Source organism: Erinaceus europaeus, chromosome 21 (assembly GCF_950295315.1).
Source record: "Erinaceus europaeus chromosome 21, mEriEur2.1, whole genome shotgun sequence".
NCBI lineage: Eukaryota > Metazoa > Chordata > Mammalia > Eulipotyphla > Erinaceidae > Erinaceus > Erinaceus europaeus.
In genome coordinates, this window is record NC_080182.1 from 5,205,794 (window position 1) to 5,225,473 (window position 19,680).

General features: G+C 58.3%; 1 protein-coding gene across 4 annotated transcripts in view; it reads right to left on the minus strand.

The window, feature by feature from the left end:
* IQSEC1 (IQ motif and Sec7 domain ArfGEF 1) overlaps positions 1 to 19,568 on the minus strand; it is a 236,619-nt gene extending 217,051 nt beyond the window's left edge. For 3 of the 4 annotated variants that reach the window (XM_060180315.1, XM_060180319.1, XM_060180318.1), the window contains exon 1: positions 19,201 to 19,568. In XM_060180315.1, the coding sequence (XP_060036298.1) occupies positions 19,201 to 19,469 (269 nt within the window). In that variant the 5' untranslated portion in view covers positions 19,470 to 19,568. The remainder of the gene's footprint in view (positions 1 to 19,200) is intronic. The other variant, XM_060180320.1, reaches the window with a different exon arrangement.
* Between the last annotated feature and the right edge of the window lie 112 nt (positions 19,569 to 19,680).

The window sequence follows — 19,680 nt, forward strand, 5'->3', positions numbered from 1 at the left end:
GGGAGCGGGTGTGGGTGAGGTAAGGGGGGGTCCCTAGTGACTCCTGGGGTCTAGGCTGGGAGACTGGTATGTGGGTTGTGGATGCCTAGAGAGAAGCAGATGGGGGAACTGCTTCCAGCTGTCTGTTGTGTGCTGCCTGTCAGGGAGAACAGACTCAGGAGAACCCTACCCCACCCCACCAGCCAGATGCCCCATTCCCAGCCCCACTGCCAAGGACCTCGGTGCTGGCCCACTGGCCACCACCAGCCTCCGTAACAGCACCAAGTAACAGGGACATACCTCGAATGGGGGATGCCACAGGGAAGAGGGACCAGGACTCAGATCCCAGGCCGTCCCACCTTGGGGCTCTGAGGACCAGGACAGGCCCAAGACAAGCCCAATACAGTGTATCACAGCAGAAGGAACCCCAACTTCCCACAGACCCCCAGCCTCCTGCCCCTTCCTCTGCCGGCCTGTCTCCCCCTGCCCAGCACCTACGTCCTCATTCGCGGCTGCCACCTTACCCCACGCCCCGTACTAGCCCTGTCCTGTCCCTGACAAAGCCAGATGACACACAGCACCCAGGGCAGTAGTGGGCCCTGGGGACAGCCGAGTGCCCAGGTTCAAATCCAGCCTAGGCTCAGGCCATCTCCCCATGGAGGTGCAGGGGTGAATAGCTACCATGATCCAAGCAAGACTGCACCCTTGTCCCTATGTCCACGCGTGTCCCCTTCACCCTGGGAGGGGCTGCTACCAACAGGACATATCAAGCACCCCCTTTTGGACGGTACCCACCTTCTTCCCCGCGCCCTTTCTGCCCACAGGCCTTCAACGCTGGGGGCCTCTCACACTCAGGCAGAGCCTCTGCCCCTGCTGTCTTCCAGCTGCACCCCGGTTCCCTTATCTCCAGGAGACCCCATTCACTCTGGCAGGACCCCAGTCCCAGGAGGGGTACTCTAGCAACAGGGGTGGGGGACAAGCAGGGAGGCCTTCCCTTGGAGGCCAGGCCCTCCTGTCATCTGGAGCGTTTTCCTGATCCTCTTGCTCTGCTGCAGTCCTCACTTGATTTCTTGCAGGGGGACATGCGGGGTCACCATGGCACCCCCCCAGAGCACCCTTCAGGGAGCTGGCCGGGCTGAGATCCCTGGCAGGTCCCTACAGCACCAGGGCCCGGTGCAGGGGTGAAGGACTGCCTCCCTCTCTGCTCTGGCCCCTGCACCTCAGGGTGCCTGGCCAGAGACAGACTAGCAGCAGCCCCTTCGTTCTCCGCTGTGCTTACAACTAATGAGAAACAGAGCCTGGATCCTCCTGCTCCTCCACTCCTTGCCCATGGAAGCTAATAAATCTCTCTCCCCAGACACTTGTGTTTATTTCCAAATGCGGCTTGAGTTTGCCAGCAGCGGGTGAGAGATGAGGGGGGTTAGGAGAGAGCTGTGTGCCGCCCCCCCCCCATCTGGGGCCAGGCTGGAAAGGTCGTAAGAAGTGAGCTGGTTTTGGGGTCCCTGCAGTTGAACTCTGTGGGAGAAAGTCCACGGGCCACTTTGTGGGAGCTGAGGTCATGGGGGCCCACCAGGTGTGGGGGGAGGCACTCTCTCCCTGGAGCTGAGAAGGGACCAAACCCAGCTTACACCTCCCACACACACACTGGTTGCAGCCCAGAGGTGATACGGCCTGATTTCATCTAGATAGTACCAGGATGTGGCTTCTGCATCCCTACTTCGTGTCCCCAGACACAAAGTCCCCTGGTGGGCCATTCCATCCCTCACAGCGGGATGTCTCTCCAGTGTCCCCAAATCATCCTGGTCACAGGGGCATTGGGGGGGGGTGGCCCGGGCAGCAGAGGGACAGAATCTTTGCAGTGTGACAAATGTCCAAGCAGGTTATTCTTAGTGTCTGTGAAATGCCTTAAGTCCCTGCCACCAGGGGCCAGCAGCAGAGGACAAGGATGAGGGAAAGGAAGGGGGGAGGGGGGAGGGGAAGAGGGAGAGAGGAAAAGGAGGGGAAAGGGAAGAGAAGGATGGGGGAGGGGCATCTACCACCTGGTCCCATTGCTGGGGCCTCAGGGAAGTTCAAGGACAGGTCTCTGGATGGAGCCGGCAGCACTAGGCCCCAGAAAGAGGGAAGCCAAGTGCTTCCAGGGTCGTCTGGGAGAGGCAGTTTTTGCGGGAGCAGCACAATTCCCCCCATCAGGTGATTCCGCCAAGAAGCTGCCTCTTTCTGCCGCACGCACCCACCCTGGGGTCCCATGCAGCTGCTCACGCTCTACGGACCCAAGAGAAGGGTGACAGGGAAGAGGCAGCGCAGCTCTGCTCTGTCCTCCCTCCACGCCCTGGGTAGTGGCCACAGGGCTCCTGTGTTTGGCGCCGGGGGCCTCAGACCCAGAGCCTCCCCCGCAGCAGAGTGTGTGGTCTACCAGAGGAGCCAGAGGCTGAACCCTGGCTCTGACACAGGTGCTAACACTAAGCCACCTCCCCTGCCCAGGGCTCTTCCACTTTTAGAACAAGAGACACAGAGAGAAGAGACAGAGAGCAAAGCCCAGCTCTTACCATCTGGGTTCTGCTTGCTGCTTTTGTATGGAGCTGGGACTCAAACCCAGAGGCCCAGAGCTCCACCTCCCACACTCCCCTGGGAACCTCAGGGCCTCGGCTGGGGCTTTGCTGGCAACACACCCTGCCCACAAGTGAGCCCCCTTCTGTGAGCTAAGGGGTGCACTCTGCAGCCAGCCTTCCAGGAAGTCTGCGTGGGACACTCAGCCCTGAGGCCAGGCTGACAGGAGACCAAGGGCTCCCAGGGGTGGGTGGACCCAGGGCAGTGGTAACCACCTGTCTAAAGTGGCAGGTGCCCTGGGTGTAAGCAGGGCACAGAAGGTAGTGCCAGAGGAGGGGGAGATAGCATAATGGTTATGCAAAGAGACTCTCATGCCTGAGGCTCCAAAGTCCCAGGTTCAATCTCTTACACCACCATAAGCCACAGCTGAGCAGAGCTCTGGGGGTGGGACCACACTAGATCAGAGGCCTGCAGGAGGTGACAGGTCAGCCCGGGAGGAGGGAGTGGTCTGTGCACAGGCCTCAGGGACACGTGCAGGGGAGGAGATTAGGACCAGTCTCACCCTGAAGAGGTGGGAAGGTGTAATCTGGAGCCCTAAGGGCCACCTCAGATCCCTGGACACTGGCGACAGGTGGGTGGACTGGAGGCCCTGTGCCCAGGAAGAGGAGCCAGGAGACCAGACACCCAGAGCCCACCCTACATGGGCTCCAGAGCAGCCACACCAGAGGCGGAGTGAGGAGTCACCTGCAGGAGCCGAGCAGGGGGTTCCTATTTCTCCGGCACAGAGGTGCAGTCTGGGAAGGCAGAAGGTTCAGGGAATGGACGGCTGGGCGTCATGTTTGCACAGCCACGAGCACAGGCTTAATGCTACCGTGCTGGGCACTCAGAAACCACCAAGACGGTCGACTCTGTGTTGTGTGTGTGTTTCTAATACAATCAGAAAGGGGGAGGGGTCTACATAGTACACCTGGTAGCAATCACATGTTACAATGTTTAAGGACCTGGTTCAAGCCCCATCCCCACCTGCAGGAGGGAAGCTTCACAAACAGTGAAGCAGGGCTGCAGGTGTCTCTGTTTCTCTACTTCTATCTCTCTCCCCTCTCAATTTCTGTGTCATACCAAAATAATTTTTTTTTAAGGAAACAAAGATTAAAGAAAAAAGATCCTGAGTGTCAGTTGAGAAGCCCCGAGGAGGAGACATAACAGGCACCAGCAGCTTCCCAGTGAGGCTGAGCAAGGGAGGTGGGGCCTCTGGAGCAGGGGGCAGAGGGCTTGGTGTGGGGCCTGAAAGAATCCAGCTGAACGGCCGCTTGGCAGACAGTCAGACACGGCAGCCGGCAGGTGGGCAGAGGCCAGCTGCGGACCTGTCCTCAACCCTGACTTGCCTGGGGGGCCTCCAGGGTCACTGGGCTCGGGGTTCTCAAGCAGGGTTCCAGCACACACAGCTGACGGTGACCACTTTAGGGCGCTCTCCACCCGGTCCCCACACACCCAGACTAACACCCAATCTGGACTCTGCTGGTGACCTGGAGGGGCAGTCACTGAGCTCTGGGCACACCCAGGCCCGCTGCTCCCAGCACTGAGAGACTGACTTGCAGTGGGGACAGGCACATCACCTCTGTGTCACAGTCTCTGCAGCGTGGCTCTGTGAGGACCACCATCTGTCACCATCTCCACATACAGGGAGGGACCCAGAGCCACACAGTGGCACAGAGAGGTGAAAGGGGTCTGCTGACCAGCTGTGAGCTGAGGCCTCACAGCTGGTCAGCACTGGGGCTGGGCCACGGGATCCAGCTGCCCCTTAGCGAAGATCCCACCTCCTTCCTCGCTGTGGGCAGGTCTGTCACCACAAAAACGCCTCCTCTCTGCCTTCAGCACATTGAATGGCCTGTGAAGGGCCTGCTGTCCCCTCTATGTACTGGTCCCTCCAGCCTGGGGCGTCCCGGGTGGCGCTGTCCCTATCCCGGCCAACTCAGCAGCCAGCCCAGGGGTGTGGCAGCTGGAAGCCCTGTGACCGGAGGGAAATGACCCTGCCTGCCTGGGCCTTGTCCTCTAGAGAGTGCGGCAAGGGTGTGGGGGGCAAGATAGCTAAGTGGGTAGAGCACACCCCTAGCACCAACTAGGTACACCACAGACAATACCAATGAACTTCCATGGGTAGAGGGATGGTGCTCCTCTCTCTGTCTCTGTCTCTGTGTCTCTGCCTCTCTCTTATTTTTTTAATTTAATTTATTATTTTTTGTTTCCTCCAGGGTCATTGCTGGGACCAGCATTACAAATCCACTGCTTCTGATGCCATTTCCCCCCCATTTTATTGGATAGGACAGAGAGAAACTGAGTGAGGAGAGTGAGATAGAGGGAGAGAGAAAGACAGACACCTGCAGACCTGCTTCACCACTTGTGAATCGGCCCTCCTGCACCTGTAGGGGACTCGAACCTTGATCTCTACTCAGACCCTTGAGCTTTGTATTATGTGCTCTTAACCAGTGCATCACTGCCTGGCCCCTTCTCTTTTTATTTTAATTTGATTTCATTTTTATTATCTTTATTTATTTATTGAATAGAGACAGCCAGAAATCAAGACGGAAGGAGGTGACAGAGAGGGAGAGAGACACCTGCAGCCCTGCTTCAACCACTCGCAAAGCTTTCCCCCCTGCAGGTGGGGACTGGGGGTTTGAACCTGGGTCTTTGTGCATTGCAACATGTGAACTCAACCAGGTGCACCACCACCTGGCCCCCGTCTTTTATTTTATTTCATTTTATTCTACATTTCCCAGAGATGCACAGTTCTGGCTTATGGTGGTGCAGGGGGTAGGATGGGTTGGACCTGGACTTCAGAGTTCAGGCATGGAAGTCTGTTGCATAATAGCCATTATGCTATCTCCCCAGTCCTACCTCTCTGTCTCTCTAAATAAACAGAACTTAAAACACTGGACTGGAGGGGCCACTGGGCAGAGCATGGCCAAGCCCCTGCTCCCCTCTCCCAGGAAGGCCAGAGAAGCAGGGATGGGGGCGGCAGGGCAAGAGGGTGGGTGGGGGATGAGAGGGGTCAGGCATGCACACACAGCTCCGGGGATGCACAAGGCTGCTGGACATGGCGGAATGAGAAGTCAGGCAGAAGGTGTAGCTAGGGCCCCGCCCTGCTGAGTCCATCTCAGCCCCCTGCCTTGGGGGTAGCAGCAGTGCTGTGGGTGGGGGTCTCTCCTCCCCATATATGTAAAAAAAATGTAGCCCAAAGTGGTGAAGTCTTCACAAGAAGAAATAAATAAAATTTTCAACATTCAATCTAGCAACTGAGCTCCGTGATATTTTTATCCAAAGGAGAGGACAACCTCCACCCGGCCTGCACACAGATGCCTGCAGCAGCGTCATTCAGAGCTGCCCGAATTTGGAAGCCACCAAAGTGCTCGTCAGTAAGAGAATGGACACACTGTGGTCTATCCAGACAATGGAATATTATCTAGTGCTGAAAAATGAGCTATCAAGCCACAGAAAAACATTTAAATGCATGCTACTGAGTGAAAGGTGATCAGAAAAGATGCCTTACTCTGCTCTCTGGCTTCACCTACATTTGGGAAAAGAAAAACTCTAGAGACAGTGAAACTGCATGTAGTTATTATTATTTTTTGTGATTTCGTTTGCTTTAGTCCTCTGTATTCCACATAAAAGTGAACCCCTCAGGGAGCTGTCCTTTACCTCTCTGCATCACCACTATGCTATCTCCTCTGCCCCTCACCTCTTAGTTCACTCAGCACCGTCACCTCCAGTTCCATCTATTTTGTTCCAAATGCTACAACCTCATCCTTTTTATTGCAGAGTAGTATTCCATTGTGTCAGATCACTAAGAAAAATGATACAAAGTGAGTTAAAAAGGCCTGCGGTTTGGAGGGGGTAGTGTGAGCAGGTGAGGCACAAAGGGCAGTGACAGTGACACTGGCACACTCTGCTGCCATGAATATACACCAAGACGCAGAGAGCAAAGGCCACCAAGAGTCACCCTGCAGTACACGGGGGCTTCAGTCACTCTCAGCACAGCAACAGCGGCCTGACCTCTGTGACACCTGCAAACACACGGGAAGTGGTGCAGTCCCAGGAGACAGCTCAGCAGGGAGAGCAGATGCCCTGTGTGAGGCGCTGGGTGGGACCTCAGGCACCACGTGGCAGCACCATGGCCAGCACCAAGGAAACCCATGGCTGCAGGAGCAGTGCTGTAAAGTCATTCCTCCCCCGTGTGTCTATCTGTCTGTCTCTCTCCAGGTACACAGACTCAGGACACTCCTTAGGAAGGGCCTTCAGATGTGTCACACATACACAAGGACTCAGCAGTTTCACCAGAGCTGTGTAAAAAAAAAAAAAAAAAAATTAGATTCCCTGCCCTATCTCCTGGGTACCATTCTCATTTCCAGAGCCTTGGAAAGCCCAGCTCAAGTCTGGTCACAACGCACCCCAAATCTGCCCTCTCTGTGAGCCCAGCACCCCACATGTCCCATGGGCACATACCAGCTCACACCAGCTCCAGGACACCTGCTGGGCACACTGTGGAATAAGCAAGCCCCTGTGAGCTGCAGAGACCCCGCTGGATCCCGGTGGCTGAGGGTCCCACCGCCCGCGACTCCTGACAGACGGAGGACAGAAGGGCACCACTGCCAGCTCAGCTAATGCAGAGCGGGGGCTGGGCCCAAGACTGGCCCGGTGCTGGGCGCGAGCGTTTCCGCACACAGTTATTAATGACTTTATTTATACACCAATATTTAGTGCTGCTTGCAATTAAGCAGATCTGCTTTCAAAATAAGACTAATTAGAGCCGGCGTGCCAGCAGGGGACTTCCGCAAGGAAGGCACAGAGATGGGAGAAGAAAAGTGGCCCCTGCTGGGCAAAGGTGAATGCTGGGCTTGTGGAAGTGGCCTGAGGGCACAGGGGAGGAGGGGGACGGAGGGGAGGTGCATGGGGAGAGCAGGGAGGAGGGAGAGCTGTGGTCCTCACCCCCCCAACCTTAATTTGTATGATGCTGGTTAACTCCATTCTCTGACATTTTTCCAGGGGCCTGGAAGCCACCCAGAAAGGCTTGGGCCACTTCATTCAGCAGCTGACATTCTCAGGGGCCGGCCGGGGTGCGGGATCCAGATTGATGCGGGCCATGTAAAAAAAGCCTCCATTAATCACCCCGGCTTCTGCCCCCACGCACCCCAGGCCCCCGGGCCAATGCCCATGCAGTCAGGAGACTTTCTCCTTAGCGGGTCACTCAGTGACCATTTTCTGTCACAGGGCCAGGCAAAGTCCCTAACTCAGGACAAACTGACACATGCACAGACCCGGTGGCCCAGTGGGTCCCAGAGCCAGTGTCCCTACCCCAGAGCACCTTCCTGCACCCTGACCCCATGGCAGCCGCTCTGGTCACACCACCCAGGCACTCAGCAAGGGTAGAGGACAAGGACAGAGGTGGTCCAGAGGCCCCTGACCCCACATCCTCCAGGTGTGCTGTGGGCCGGGGCATAGACAGGGGGTGGGCTTCCTCCAGGCAGGCTTCCTGGTGAAGGTGGCTCAGAGCCAAGAGTAATGGAAGAGAGGAGGGGCAGGCAGGTCCTCTGAGCCAAGGAAGAGTATGGCAGTAGCTCGGTGGACAAGAAGAGTGTCCAGAGTGGCAGCTGGGTCCCCCAGGTCCCTACAGGCAGGCACCTCCAGCGGCCCTGCCTCTCGCCCCTCGGTGCTCATGGCCAGTCCCCAGCCCCCAACCCCCAGCCTCCCCACCTTCCTGTCCCCCTTCACTGTCACTGCCTAGTGTCCACCTCCACTGGACATTCTGACCCTCAGGAGGATGCGCGCTCCAGGACAGGGGAACCTAGGCCACAGCAAAGCCTGGCAGTCCCTCGGGAACCCCAAGCCAGGGCTGACAGGCTGAGGACTGGAGCCTGAGCCTCTGCAGTCCAAGGAGTCTTGGCCCCAGGCTGGAAGGGTATGGGACCAGGTCCGTCTAGGGTGCTACTCCCCATCCAGAGCCAGCCCTGGGGGCTGGAGGTGCCAGTTTTTCTGGGAAAAGCTGGAAGCCCCAGCTCTATGCCAAGTCTTGGGACCTCTCCAGGCTGGTAACCAGGTTGTCTGGGACCTACAGAGCCTCACTGGGCACTATGCAGGCACCCAGGCCCCTTCTGGAGGAGGCCTTAGCCCCCCCACCTCTGGGGACCCTCCTCCGTCACAATCCAGGACACCCCAGGCCTTCCAGAAGCCACTGTACACACTGCCTTGCACACAGGGGGGTGGGCGGTGCACAAGGGAGTGGGGCTGGCAGAGCGCAGGGGCAGCTGCTAGGCCGGGGAAGGGAGGCCAGACGGGGAGAACACTGCAGTGGGGTCACACATGGGAGCCCCCCTCCCCAGGCAGCACCCCATCAGGATCAGAGGCCTTTCAGAGGCAGAAGAGTAACTGGAGCTGGGGAGGCACAGACCAGGGACAGCAGCTGCGGCTGCGCAGAGCCTTCACAAAGTTCCAGAACTCCCTGCTGTGCACTGCCTGCTGGGCTTCACATTAGCGTGGGGAAGGGCGCTAAAGGAACGATCCAGAACTGAAAAGGAAAATAAGGGGAGCTCAGGGAGGGTGCAGGGCCCCCAGAGGGGAGGGTGGGAGTGGCCTCTCCTCACCCAACTACTGCTCTGCCTCAGTTTTCCCATTTGTGGGGGGGGGAGGGAGCCACTGACAAGAATCTCAAGCAGCACGGTGGCTCAGTGACTGAGCCCAGGACTCACGTGTCCTAGGTCCTGAGTCCCCTCTCTGACTCTGATTCGCTCTTATTTATGTACAAAGTCCTTCTTTTTACGAACTTCCTCTCTCTGTGGTTACATGAAGGCTCCGAGGACCCCTGTGTCTAAGTCTCTAGCATGTCACCAGAGATGGACCCAGCCATCCACTTCCAGGGTGATTCCCAAAAAAGGGAAGCAGAGTACCCCCAGGAGCAGCTGCAGCCCCCAGGCCCAGCCAGGGATGGACAGAGCAGTCTGTGTGCACAGCATGAAATATTACTCAGCCTTAAAAAAGGAAGAATTGTGTCTATATCCCAATTAAAGAAAAAAAAATGAGAAGCCTCTATTGGAAAGAGGACAGATGTGCAGTAGAAGCTCTGCTAATACCAGTCCCTCGGGGTACAGACGTTGGGCCATAGGACTATGGCCATGCTCTGGGGCTCCAGGCACAGTGGGCTTAGACAGGAGGCCTGGCCCCTGTCGGCCTGAACCTCCTCCAATGCCTATGGGCCTGGGAGGCCATGAGGAGCCAGGAAGAGCCAGGAGGAGCTGGGAGGACTCAGCCGGCTTTGTGCTGGGTCACAGAGATAAAGAGCTTTGCTGCTGTGGGTGTAAAATGCCCAGAGTGAGCCTGGCAGACTCAGCCCCAGGATCCACAAGGCTAGCTGTATCCTTCCAGCAGTGCTGCAGAGACAGCCCCCAGCCCCCCAAGCAATGGGACCTCCTCCCCACACCCTGCTTGATGTCTGTCACAACTGCTCTTTCAAAACTCTAGTTGGGTCCATCAGTCACTGGGCACATGGGATAGGGCTGGAGTGAACCCCAAGATCAGGCTCTGGATCTGTGCCCCCCAGGGCTCCCTGTGAGGGTTCTCACCCTCAGATGTGGCCCTTCCAGTAGCTGGCCATACAGGGGTGCACAGTGCCCCCCCACAGGGTTGCCCGACTTCTGCTCCAGTGTCCCCAGCTTAGGAGGCCAGGTAAATGCTGGTGAGTGATTGAGTGACACACATAGTGTGTTTGTGTGTGTGTGTGGGGGGAGCCTAAAGCATGGAGTTGCCCACACAACTAATTCTGTTTCTTTTTTAATCATCTTTATTTACTTACTAGATCTAGACAGCCAGGAATCGAGAGGGAAGGGGAAAGGAAGACACCTGCAGCCCTGCTTCACCACTCACGAAGCTCGCCCCCTGCAAGTGGGGGTGGAGGGGTCACAGTCACAAGTGCTGCCGAGATGCTGATGGCCAGGAGGGGACAGCCAGTGGGGACAGATGGGACAGCTTAGTTCCTTGCACTGCCAGGGACAGGCGGGGGCCTGTGAACGCCTGCGTGGGGGGATGAACCACAGCACAAGCCCACCACCCATGCAGCACCCCCGCGGGGTCCTCAGAGTACCCCTCCTCCCCAACTGAAAGAAAACAAATCAGATTTTTCTGTTTGTTTTGTTTTGTTTGCCACTGAAAGTTATCACTGGGTCTCTGTAACTGCACAGTTCTGCCACCCTGGCAGGTTTTGTTTTTGTTTTTTTTTTTCCTTCAGATACAAGGTGAGAGACAGAGAAGGGGAGAAATACGGGAAGAGACAGACAGCCCTGCTCTGCCACTAGTGAAGCGTCCGTCCCCAGTGCTCCCGGATGCTCCCGTGTGGTGGCCGGGGTGGGGGTGGGGGTTCGAGCCCACCCAGGTGCTCATGCACAGTGAGCTGTCTTGCAGGCCCACAAATGAAAAACTGTCCTTAAGGCAGCTCTGCCTGTGAAAGTAGCAGCCTGCATGTCTCAAGCCCCAGAGGCTGCAGGTTTGATCCCCAGCACCGCCTTAGGCCAGAGATGAACAGTGCTCTGGTCAAAAACTGAAGGAATGAATAAATGAACAAACTAATGAACCGATAGACACATCTTTAAGGAAATGAAACAGGAACAGTTTCCTGGGAGATGCAGGGAGAGGGTGGGAGGGGGTGGGAGGGCCTGGCTACCCTGCTCCAGACAGATAGATGGAAGAGCCAAAACCTGGCCTGGTCCAGTTGTGGATGTCAGTCAGACGGGGTGGCTGGAGGCCCAGGGCTGCCCTAATCTAGGTGAGTGTGGGGTTCCTGGGGGGGGCAGGAGCAAAGGCCAGGGCAGAGGAGAGGCTGTCTGCGAATGAACACTGGGCTGTGACCAAGAGGAATGTGGGGGGGGGGTGGCGGTGACACCCTCTTCCCACTGCTCTCCAGGCAGCCCCCCCCCCCAGCAGCCCCAGCACCTCCACCACCTGTGACTATCCTCCAGGGATCCCGAGATCCCCCGGGCTGAGCATCTGTGCAAACCCCTCCCCCCCCCCCAGCAGAAGAAGGGAAGAAGCCGCCTGGCAGCTCTTAATCACCTCAGCCATCAACAGAGCATTAGCGCAATGATGGCTCCAGACCCCATCCTCCCTGGGTGTTTTGGCTGCCTCACCAGATGGCGGGAGTTAAAAATACAGCACCGAGTGAGGAGGGCAGATGCCAACGTGTGTGCAATGAGCATCCCCTGAGCAACTGGGCAGGGGATTCATGCCGCTCTGTGCCCCACCCCAGGCCCAGGCCAGAGGAACAGACTCCTTGTCAGACAGACACAGCCAGCCGTCAGAGCCCTGTACCGGCGGCACCTTGAACGGGAAGGCTGCGCACTCACCACAGACCGGCAGAAGCCAAGAGCCAAGCTTATACTAGCAGCCGATGGGACCAGTGCCACAAGGACCTGCAGAGACCCCGAACTAGACAGGAAGGTGCAGACACTCCAGTCTGAGCTCCAGCTGTGCCCATGCTTCCTGGGGGGCCAAAGAGTTAGTTCAGGCTCTGTGAGTGGAGGTGTGGATGGGATCACTACCTGGAAAGTAGAAGCAGCACTGAGCCTGGCCCTGCCCCAGCCCTGACCTGCACAATCTCCAGACAATAAAAGTCGCTTGAAATTTCTGCATCTTGGACCTCTTTGTTTACAAACACCCAAACACTTAGAGCCAATAGCTGAGACATTCCGACCTACCTACCTTCCTTCCTGTCTTCCTTCAATACATGTTCATAAACCTTCCTGGAGGTGGGTCCCTCACAGAGAGAACAGAGATAACTCATCTCCTCCCCATCACGGCTTCCAGGCCGGCACCTGGGCCCCTGCCTCCCTGTCCCACAGCTTCTCCCCAGAGCAGACACTTCCAGGCTCTACTGCCAAGCCCTCCTGCCCAGGTCCTGGCCCCGTCTTCAGCTTGGGGTAGGACAGGTGATTCGAGTCCCAGCCTCTTGACTAGATTATGATGCTCTGGCAGCTGGATAAGTGGCCCAGCAGGGACAGTGGGGAAGCTTTGCAAACTGCAGGCTCCAGGTTTGATCCCTGGCACTGACAGTGCTCTGGTGTCTATCACATGAAATAAATTAGTTGGGAGTCGGGCAGTAGTTCAGCGGGTTAAGCGCAGGTGGCGCAGAGCGCAAGGACCAGCGTAAGGATCCTGGTTTGAGCCCTCGGCTCGCCGCCTGCAGGGGAGTCGCTTCACAGGCGGTGAAGCAGGTCTGTAGGTGTCTGTCTTTCTCTCCCCCTCTCTGTCTTCCCCTCCTCTCTCCATTTCTCTCTGTCCTATCCAACAACAAATATAACAATAACAACAACAACGATAAACAACAAGGGCAACAAAAGGGAAAAGACGGCCACCAGGAGCAGTGGAGCACTGAGCCCCAGCAATAACCCTGGAGGCAAAAAAAAAAAAAGGATAAAAAGAAAAAAAAATAAAGAATAATGAAGAGAAAAAAGATGCACTAGAAAAGATGTACTCAATAATACCAAGAAAGGTAATAATACAGGGATAGAGGTGGGAGACAAAAAGCATAGAAGCAATGTAACAAGATCACAGGTACGAATCCGATGCTATGGACAATTACATAAAATATAAATAGGTCACATAATCCAGTCAAAAAGCAAAAATTGGCAGAATGGATTTTAGAAAACCACAATCTGATCATATGCTGTCTACAAAAGACTCACTCAGATTTAATGATACAAATAGGTTGAAAATAAAGTTACCAGTAAAGAGAAGTCATGCCAGCAGTAACCAAGAAAGCGAGAGAGGCTGTCCTAACCCTAGACAGACAGACTTCTAGAGACAAAGGAAGCTTCTGGATAGGAATGAAGGAATGGAATCATTCAGGAAAATTCAGTATGAGCATTGCCATGTACACAACCCAGATTCAAGCTCTGGTGCTGTGGTGCCTTTCCTGTCTCCATCTGGAGAGAGAGAGAGACAGAGAGAGAGAGAGAGAAACAGAGAGAGAGAGAGAAAGAGAGAGAACGAGAACAAGAAAGAAAAAAAAGTCTTCCTAAGAGCAGTGAAATCACACATCATGCATGAGGCTTCAGCCTCAGGTGCTCTCTCTCCCTCTCTTTCACACACACACAGCACACACATGAAGAGACTTGGTAACTATGAGTATATATGCTCCAAACAACAAAGCCCAACAGTATAAGAAGCAAAAAAAAAAAAAAAAGACACAGGGAGAAGTGAACAATTTGACAATGACGGCTGGGAATGTCAGTGTCTCACTTGCAGTAATGGACAGAATAACTAGGCAGAGTGTGATCAAGGAAGAACTGATTGTTCACATCCGACACTAGCTGTTAAGCAGACCCAGGACACTACAGAAGGCCACCCAGCAACAGAGGAAGACCCCTGTTCTCCAACATAGACAGAACATTCTCTGGACAGACAACATGCAGGTAAACAGAACCTTGACATATCTTTAAGGCCTGTCATCCTGCAAAGTATTTTCTCTCAATACACTGGCTGAAGCTTGCCAGTCCCCCGAGGACATCCGACAGCTTTCCGCAATGGGCCTGGCTTAGCCCCAACAAAGCAAGGCCTTTCGAAGCCTTGACTGAGACCATGGGCAGCACTACAGCAAGTGTCCCCAATGTGTCCTTCATGTTCAGCACGGTCCTCCCAGCTTCGTGGGGCCAGGGGTGAAGGTGCGGGGTGGTGGCGAGGACTCTGACCACAGTGGTATCTGCTGAGTCCCAGTCCTCAGTCAGCAGCTGGCTCACAGCAGGTGGTGAGGAACTCCCAGTGGAAACTGAGGGTGGTGGTAGGATTCAGATGAGCTGAGCACATGGGGACACACATCTAGGTGGAGGGGCCCAGGGGCCCAGCTTACAGGCGCTGACAGGACACAGCCCACGAAGCACTGGACCCAAAGCCAGCTGTGTCTGGAGCAGGGCAAGCTGTGCAGATTAGCTAAACACTGGCACTGGCTGGGGGCCCCCCTACATATACCGCTACCCACACCCACCAGCTGGTGAGGGACAGGACCCAAACACCTGGCAGGCCCAGGACTGCTCTGAGGTGGCCCAAGTGACAATTCTGACACTCAAGGACAGACGTCACAGCTGGCCCTGGGAGGTGGCAGGGCAAGGCTCCTGAGGTCAAACATGTGGGGGGGGAGGACTTAAGGCACCACACCTGGGAAGGATGCCCCCCACCCTGGGAATTTACAGGAGGCAGGAGGGAGCCCGTGCCTCACCTCCTGGCTTTCACACCTGCGGGGTGGGAGTAAGTGCTCATACCTGTGGGGTCTGAGTGCGGACACGGGGGAACATGGGCCCGCCCACCGCCCACCTGGACGCAGGCTCTGGCCCTGGTCTGACCACAGCCAGGCTTCAGGGGCAGGTGCACCTGGTGGAGGCAGAAGGGGCACAGCTGGAGGGGGACAGGCTCACCCTCCCCCCAGGACTGAGAATTGCATTCTGAGGTTCTGAGCGAGCATGTCTCAGGGGTGGCGATCACCTGTCTTGGCTTTCTGACCCAGAAGCTTCACCCCCAGGTCCAGCAGCACCTAGCACCTCCAAACACCAAACAGATCCCTTCAGATCATTCTCCTTCTGTAATCCCCAGCTCAAATGCAACCTCCAGGGGGAGAGCTCACCGTGTATGGTGCCTAGCCATGCACAGGGTCTGAATTCAAGTCCTAACACCACAGCAGAGTGCCACAGGAAGCTCTGGTGCTGCACTGTCTCTCTCAATGAAAAAGCTGGTCCAGGAGTACTGAAGTACAGCACAAAATGTCTCAGCTACACAAAATACTAATGCAACAGTCATTTCTGCCAGGAAGCCTGTGGATACTTGTGGGTGACCATCTGCTTCCTCCTCTTGGGCCACTGGGACCCTCTTCCTGTCCCAGCCAGAGTCCTGGCAGCCTCCTGTTCTCAGTCCGGGTCCTGCTCAGCACAGGGGTTGCCCTAACTGGGAACAGGAGTGCAGCATGAGCGGCTGGGTGAGTGAGTGGAGGAAAGGCTTCAGCTCCCCCAGCCCCAGCTCCTGAAGGGGAAGCAAGCTGTCTCCTGCGGTGCTGCCCTGTGTTTCAGGATTTTCCTGATGAAAGCTTAGGAACACACCCTCAAACCCAGCTCAGCACCCCAGCTCCCCCACACAGCCAGGCCCAGCAGCCACTCCCACACCTGAACCTGCTTCACACAGGGGGAGGGGGTACTCAGTGTCAGAAAGCCCAAGGCAGTGCTCCCCCGTAGTGTCAAAGTCCTGGGTGCTGGAAAGTGAGGAGGGCACCCCAGTCCTGGAACCCGGTTCTCTGGGGAGGTCCCCTCAAAGGCCAGGGTGAGATCCACTGAGCCTGGGTGGCCACTGGGTGGCCTGTCCCAGGCCACCCCTGAGCCCTGGCCCGCCACCCAGTGTAGTCCACAGCCCCAGCTCCATCCCAACAGGGCCAGCTCTCCCCACAGCCCGGCTCTGGCCCAGAGTGTTTCCTCTGCGGCCACTGTGCTGGTGACATGCTGACAGGTTCCCGGGGCAGGCGCCCTTTCCGGGGCCATACAGCAGAGAACCAGGAACAGAAGCCCAGGTCAGCTGTCACAACTCGGAATAAACAGCCGACAAACAGCCACCCAGCTGACTGGAAACGCTGGCAGTCCTGCCAGACCCGGGCTGTGTCCCGGAAAAAGAGACAGTCCTCACACACACACAAAGACCCTGGCAGGTCTGTGCTTCCCCCCCCCCCCACCACACACACACCCAGGGCACACGGGAGCTGTTTCACCCCAGGCCCCAGGCTCCAGGTCCTGGTCCTTGATCCCTGGTCCTCAGCCCAGCCCCAGTGGCTCCTAATTCCTTCCCCAGCTGTGAAAGAATCTTGTCAGCCTCCATGAGAGCTTCAGAGCCAACACCCCTCTCACGCCCAGCCACTTCTGGGAAACAGGGGCCTCTCAGCTGGTGCCCCCAGCCCAGTATGTTCTGTATGTTCTGTCCCTGCAAGGGGACAAGAAGCCAAGAGCACTAGATGGTTCCTGCCTGGGGACACCCTCCCCTTGGGGACCTAGCTTTATCTGGATGTGGGGAACAAGGTGTTATTTCATAGAGGTCTGCAGGCACTTATCTCCTCCCCAGCCTGTGTGCCCCCACCACCACCACTCTGTTGAGGAGATGGGACCCTAAGTCCTCTGCGGGTCCCGTTCCCCCTCCCCAGGGTTGAGGTTGAGAGCTTGGCCCCTGTGAAGGACAGCAGTACAAACCCCCACAAACTGAGCAGAGAAGTTGGAGTGCAACTGCTGGTCTGAGCAGCTTGTGCAGGGTACAAAGGGGGGGGGGGTCTCATTCAATCCCAGTCACATCCACGAAGCCACCTGAGGTCACACCCAGGGCATGGCCTTGGCCACACAACCCCACATGGCAGGACAGCACTCTGCCTGCTAGAATTTCAGGGTCCTGGGGCCCCTGTGATCATTGGGCCAGGCACACGGGTGGGCGTGGGGCAGTCCCGCCATGCCCTGCCTACAGGAGCTGTGAAGCGTTACTGCCCCAAGTACCCATCCCCCACACACATATCCCCCCTGGCTGTGTGGGACTCCAGGTGTGAGGTCACGGGCACCCCAGATTCAGACAAGGCCTGGTTTCACCTGACACCCAGGCATGGCCAGAGGGCCCACAGTAAGGTGCTGATGGGCCCCTAGCCAGCACCTGGGGGACAGTGGAGCCAAGCTCCCCTCCCGAAGGTCCCCTGCCCTGTACCCCAAGGAGCTGAGCTGATAGAGGGAGTGCGTGCAGTCTGCACCTGCTGTGCCAGAGACCCAGTGCGGTGAGCAGATGCTCAGAGAAAGATAGGGACAGCTCCAAGCATTCCTGGAAGAAGGATGGGGGCGTCCCCCATGGGCACAACAGATCTGGGGCTCTCTGCTCCCCACTCCCCGCCATCCCTTCCCTCTCCCCTCTCCCCTCCCCATGGCTCTGTGGACAGCAGACACTTAAACAGAAAGCTGCTCCCAGGGGTAAATGACCTTTCTCCTTGGTGAGCAAGCGGGGGTGGGAGGGGTGGGAGCACCTCAACTCCAGGTGTGGAGAAGCAGCCCTGGCTGCCCGCCTCCAGGCACCAGCCCTCAAGTATGACGCTACAGCCCCTGAGAAGCACCCCTGAATTCTCAGGCCCAGAGGATGTGGAGTCCTGCGCCTGTCCAGATGCCCCTCCCCCAGCCCAGCCACCAGAAGCACCCCCTGGAGCTCGGCACAAAGGTGGCTTTGAGAAGCACAGCCTGCACTTAGCTCTCTCAGCCCCCGGGGCACCCTATACCCCAAGTTTCTTTCCTTGATTGGGGGGCAGCGCAGCCCCCTCCCTGGCCCAGCACCGACAGCCAGCCGGCACAGAGTGGACTCTTGAGAAACATGCCCTCATCCCTGTGCCAAGTCCCCAGTTCCAAGGCCACCACTCAGATATCACACTGTAACCACTGCCAACAGGGTCCCACACTTAGTCACCAGGGCTAGCTAGAAAGGGGAGAGCCCACCCCAGGGCAGTGTGCTAGGGTGTCCCACCATGCCAGAGTCCCAGCAAAGTGGGCCCACACCTGTGCTCCCCTCCCCCCCAGACAAGTGAAGCCTCTGCTTTCTATTCAGCTCTATGTGGAGTGGGGGAGGGGCAGGCTGCTGCAGCCCCCCCCCCAGGTGATCCACCACCAGAGAAATGACCTAAGAACCCCCAGAGTGGGGTGGGACCTCAGCTCCAGCTGCAGCTCCAGTTCCTTCTAGTGTACAGAAAACGGGAGCGGGACCTAGTTCCCACAGTAGCGGTCCCTGGGCCACTGAGCACAGGAGTCGGAGTGGCTGATGGGCAGGGACTAGCAGCTGGCCCAGTCCTACCTGGACAGGCCACGGAGCCGGAATAAGGGCCCGGGCGCTCCCAGGACTGGGGGTCGGCCCCTCCCGCGTCGTTCTTGCACTCCCCTCCCCCATCCCTCCACACAAGGTGTTCCTGCATGGCCCCAGCTCAAACCAGGAAGACTGCGCGACAGCAGGACAGAGGGACAGCAGGGCAGCGGGAGGTCAAGGAGCAGAGCACGCAGGAGCTCCACCTGGGAGGGACCCCAGGACCCGGGCACCCGCACTTCGGGGCTGGCAGGCGCAGACCGGCACCGGCCTGTGGAGGGGCAGGGGCGCGAGCAAGCCGGGGTGCAGGGTCCCCGAGCGCGGGCAGCCCCGCCCCAGATGCGCCCCTGTAATCCCGGGTCCAAAATAGCCCCGCGTAATCCGGTGAGCCGCGGGCTTTAAGCAGCCGCGAGGAGCCGCGGAGGCGGCGGCCGCGGCTGGAGGCTCTGGGTCCCCGAGGGAAACGCCCCCCCCCCCACCAGGGGCCCGGCCGCATCGCCTCCCCGCAGGACGGGTTGGGGGCTCCGCCAGCTCTGCGCCGCCACCCCAGCCGCGCCCCGCGCCGCCCGCCCGGAGTCGCGGTGTCCACTTCACGCGGAGCCGGTCCCCCGGTGGGGCTGCGACCCGGCGCGGTGGGTGCCCCGGGCCCCCCTGACTCCGGGGCGCTGCAGGCTGGACGCCCCCCGGCCCGAAGTTGGCGCGCCCCGCCGCCCCCGCCCGCCTTCCTTCCTTCCTTCCTTCCTTCCTTCCTTCCTTCCTTCCTTCCTTCCTTCCTTCCTTCCTTCCTTCCTTCCCGCTTACTTGTCGCGGAGGCCCCCGAGCTCGGGGATGGCGTGCAGCGGGGGCGCGGGGCCGGGCGCAGGGTCGGGGCGGCGGGCGCACGAGGCCAGGTGGCGCCGGTGGCGCTCGTGCAGGCCGGCGTTCTCGCGGCTCAGCCGGGCCACTTGGCGCTCCAGCTCCTCGATGCGCCGCCGCCGGCGCGCCAGCAGCTCCTGCTGCGCCGCCACGATGCGGGTGAGCTCCCGCAGGTACTCGGCCGCCTGGCCCGGGGGCTCGGCCGCGCTGGCCATGATCCCCGCCCGGCGGGCAGCGCCTAGGCGAGCGGGCGGCGGGGCGGCGGGGCGGCCATGCTGCGCGGCGGGCTCCGGGCTCGGCGCTCGGCCCGGGGGGCGCGGCCGCTCGGCTCCGCGCGGGGTTGGCGCCGCCCCGCCTCAGCTCTCGCCTCCGCCCGCCGCCCGCGGACGCCCGGCCGGAGGGGCGCCGAGCTGCGGCCGCCTCGGG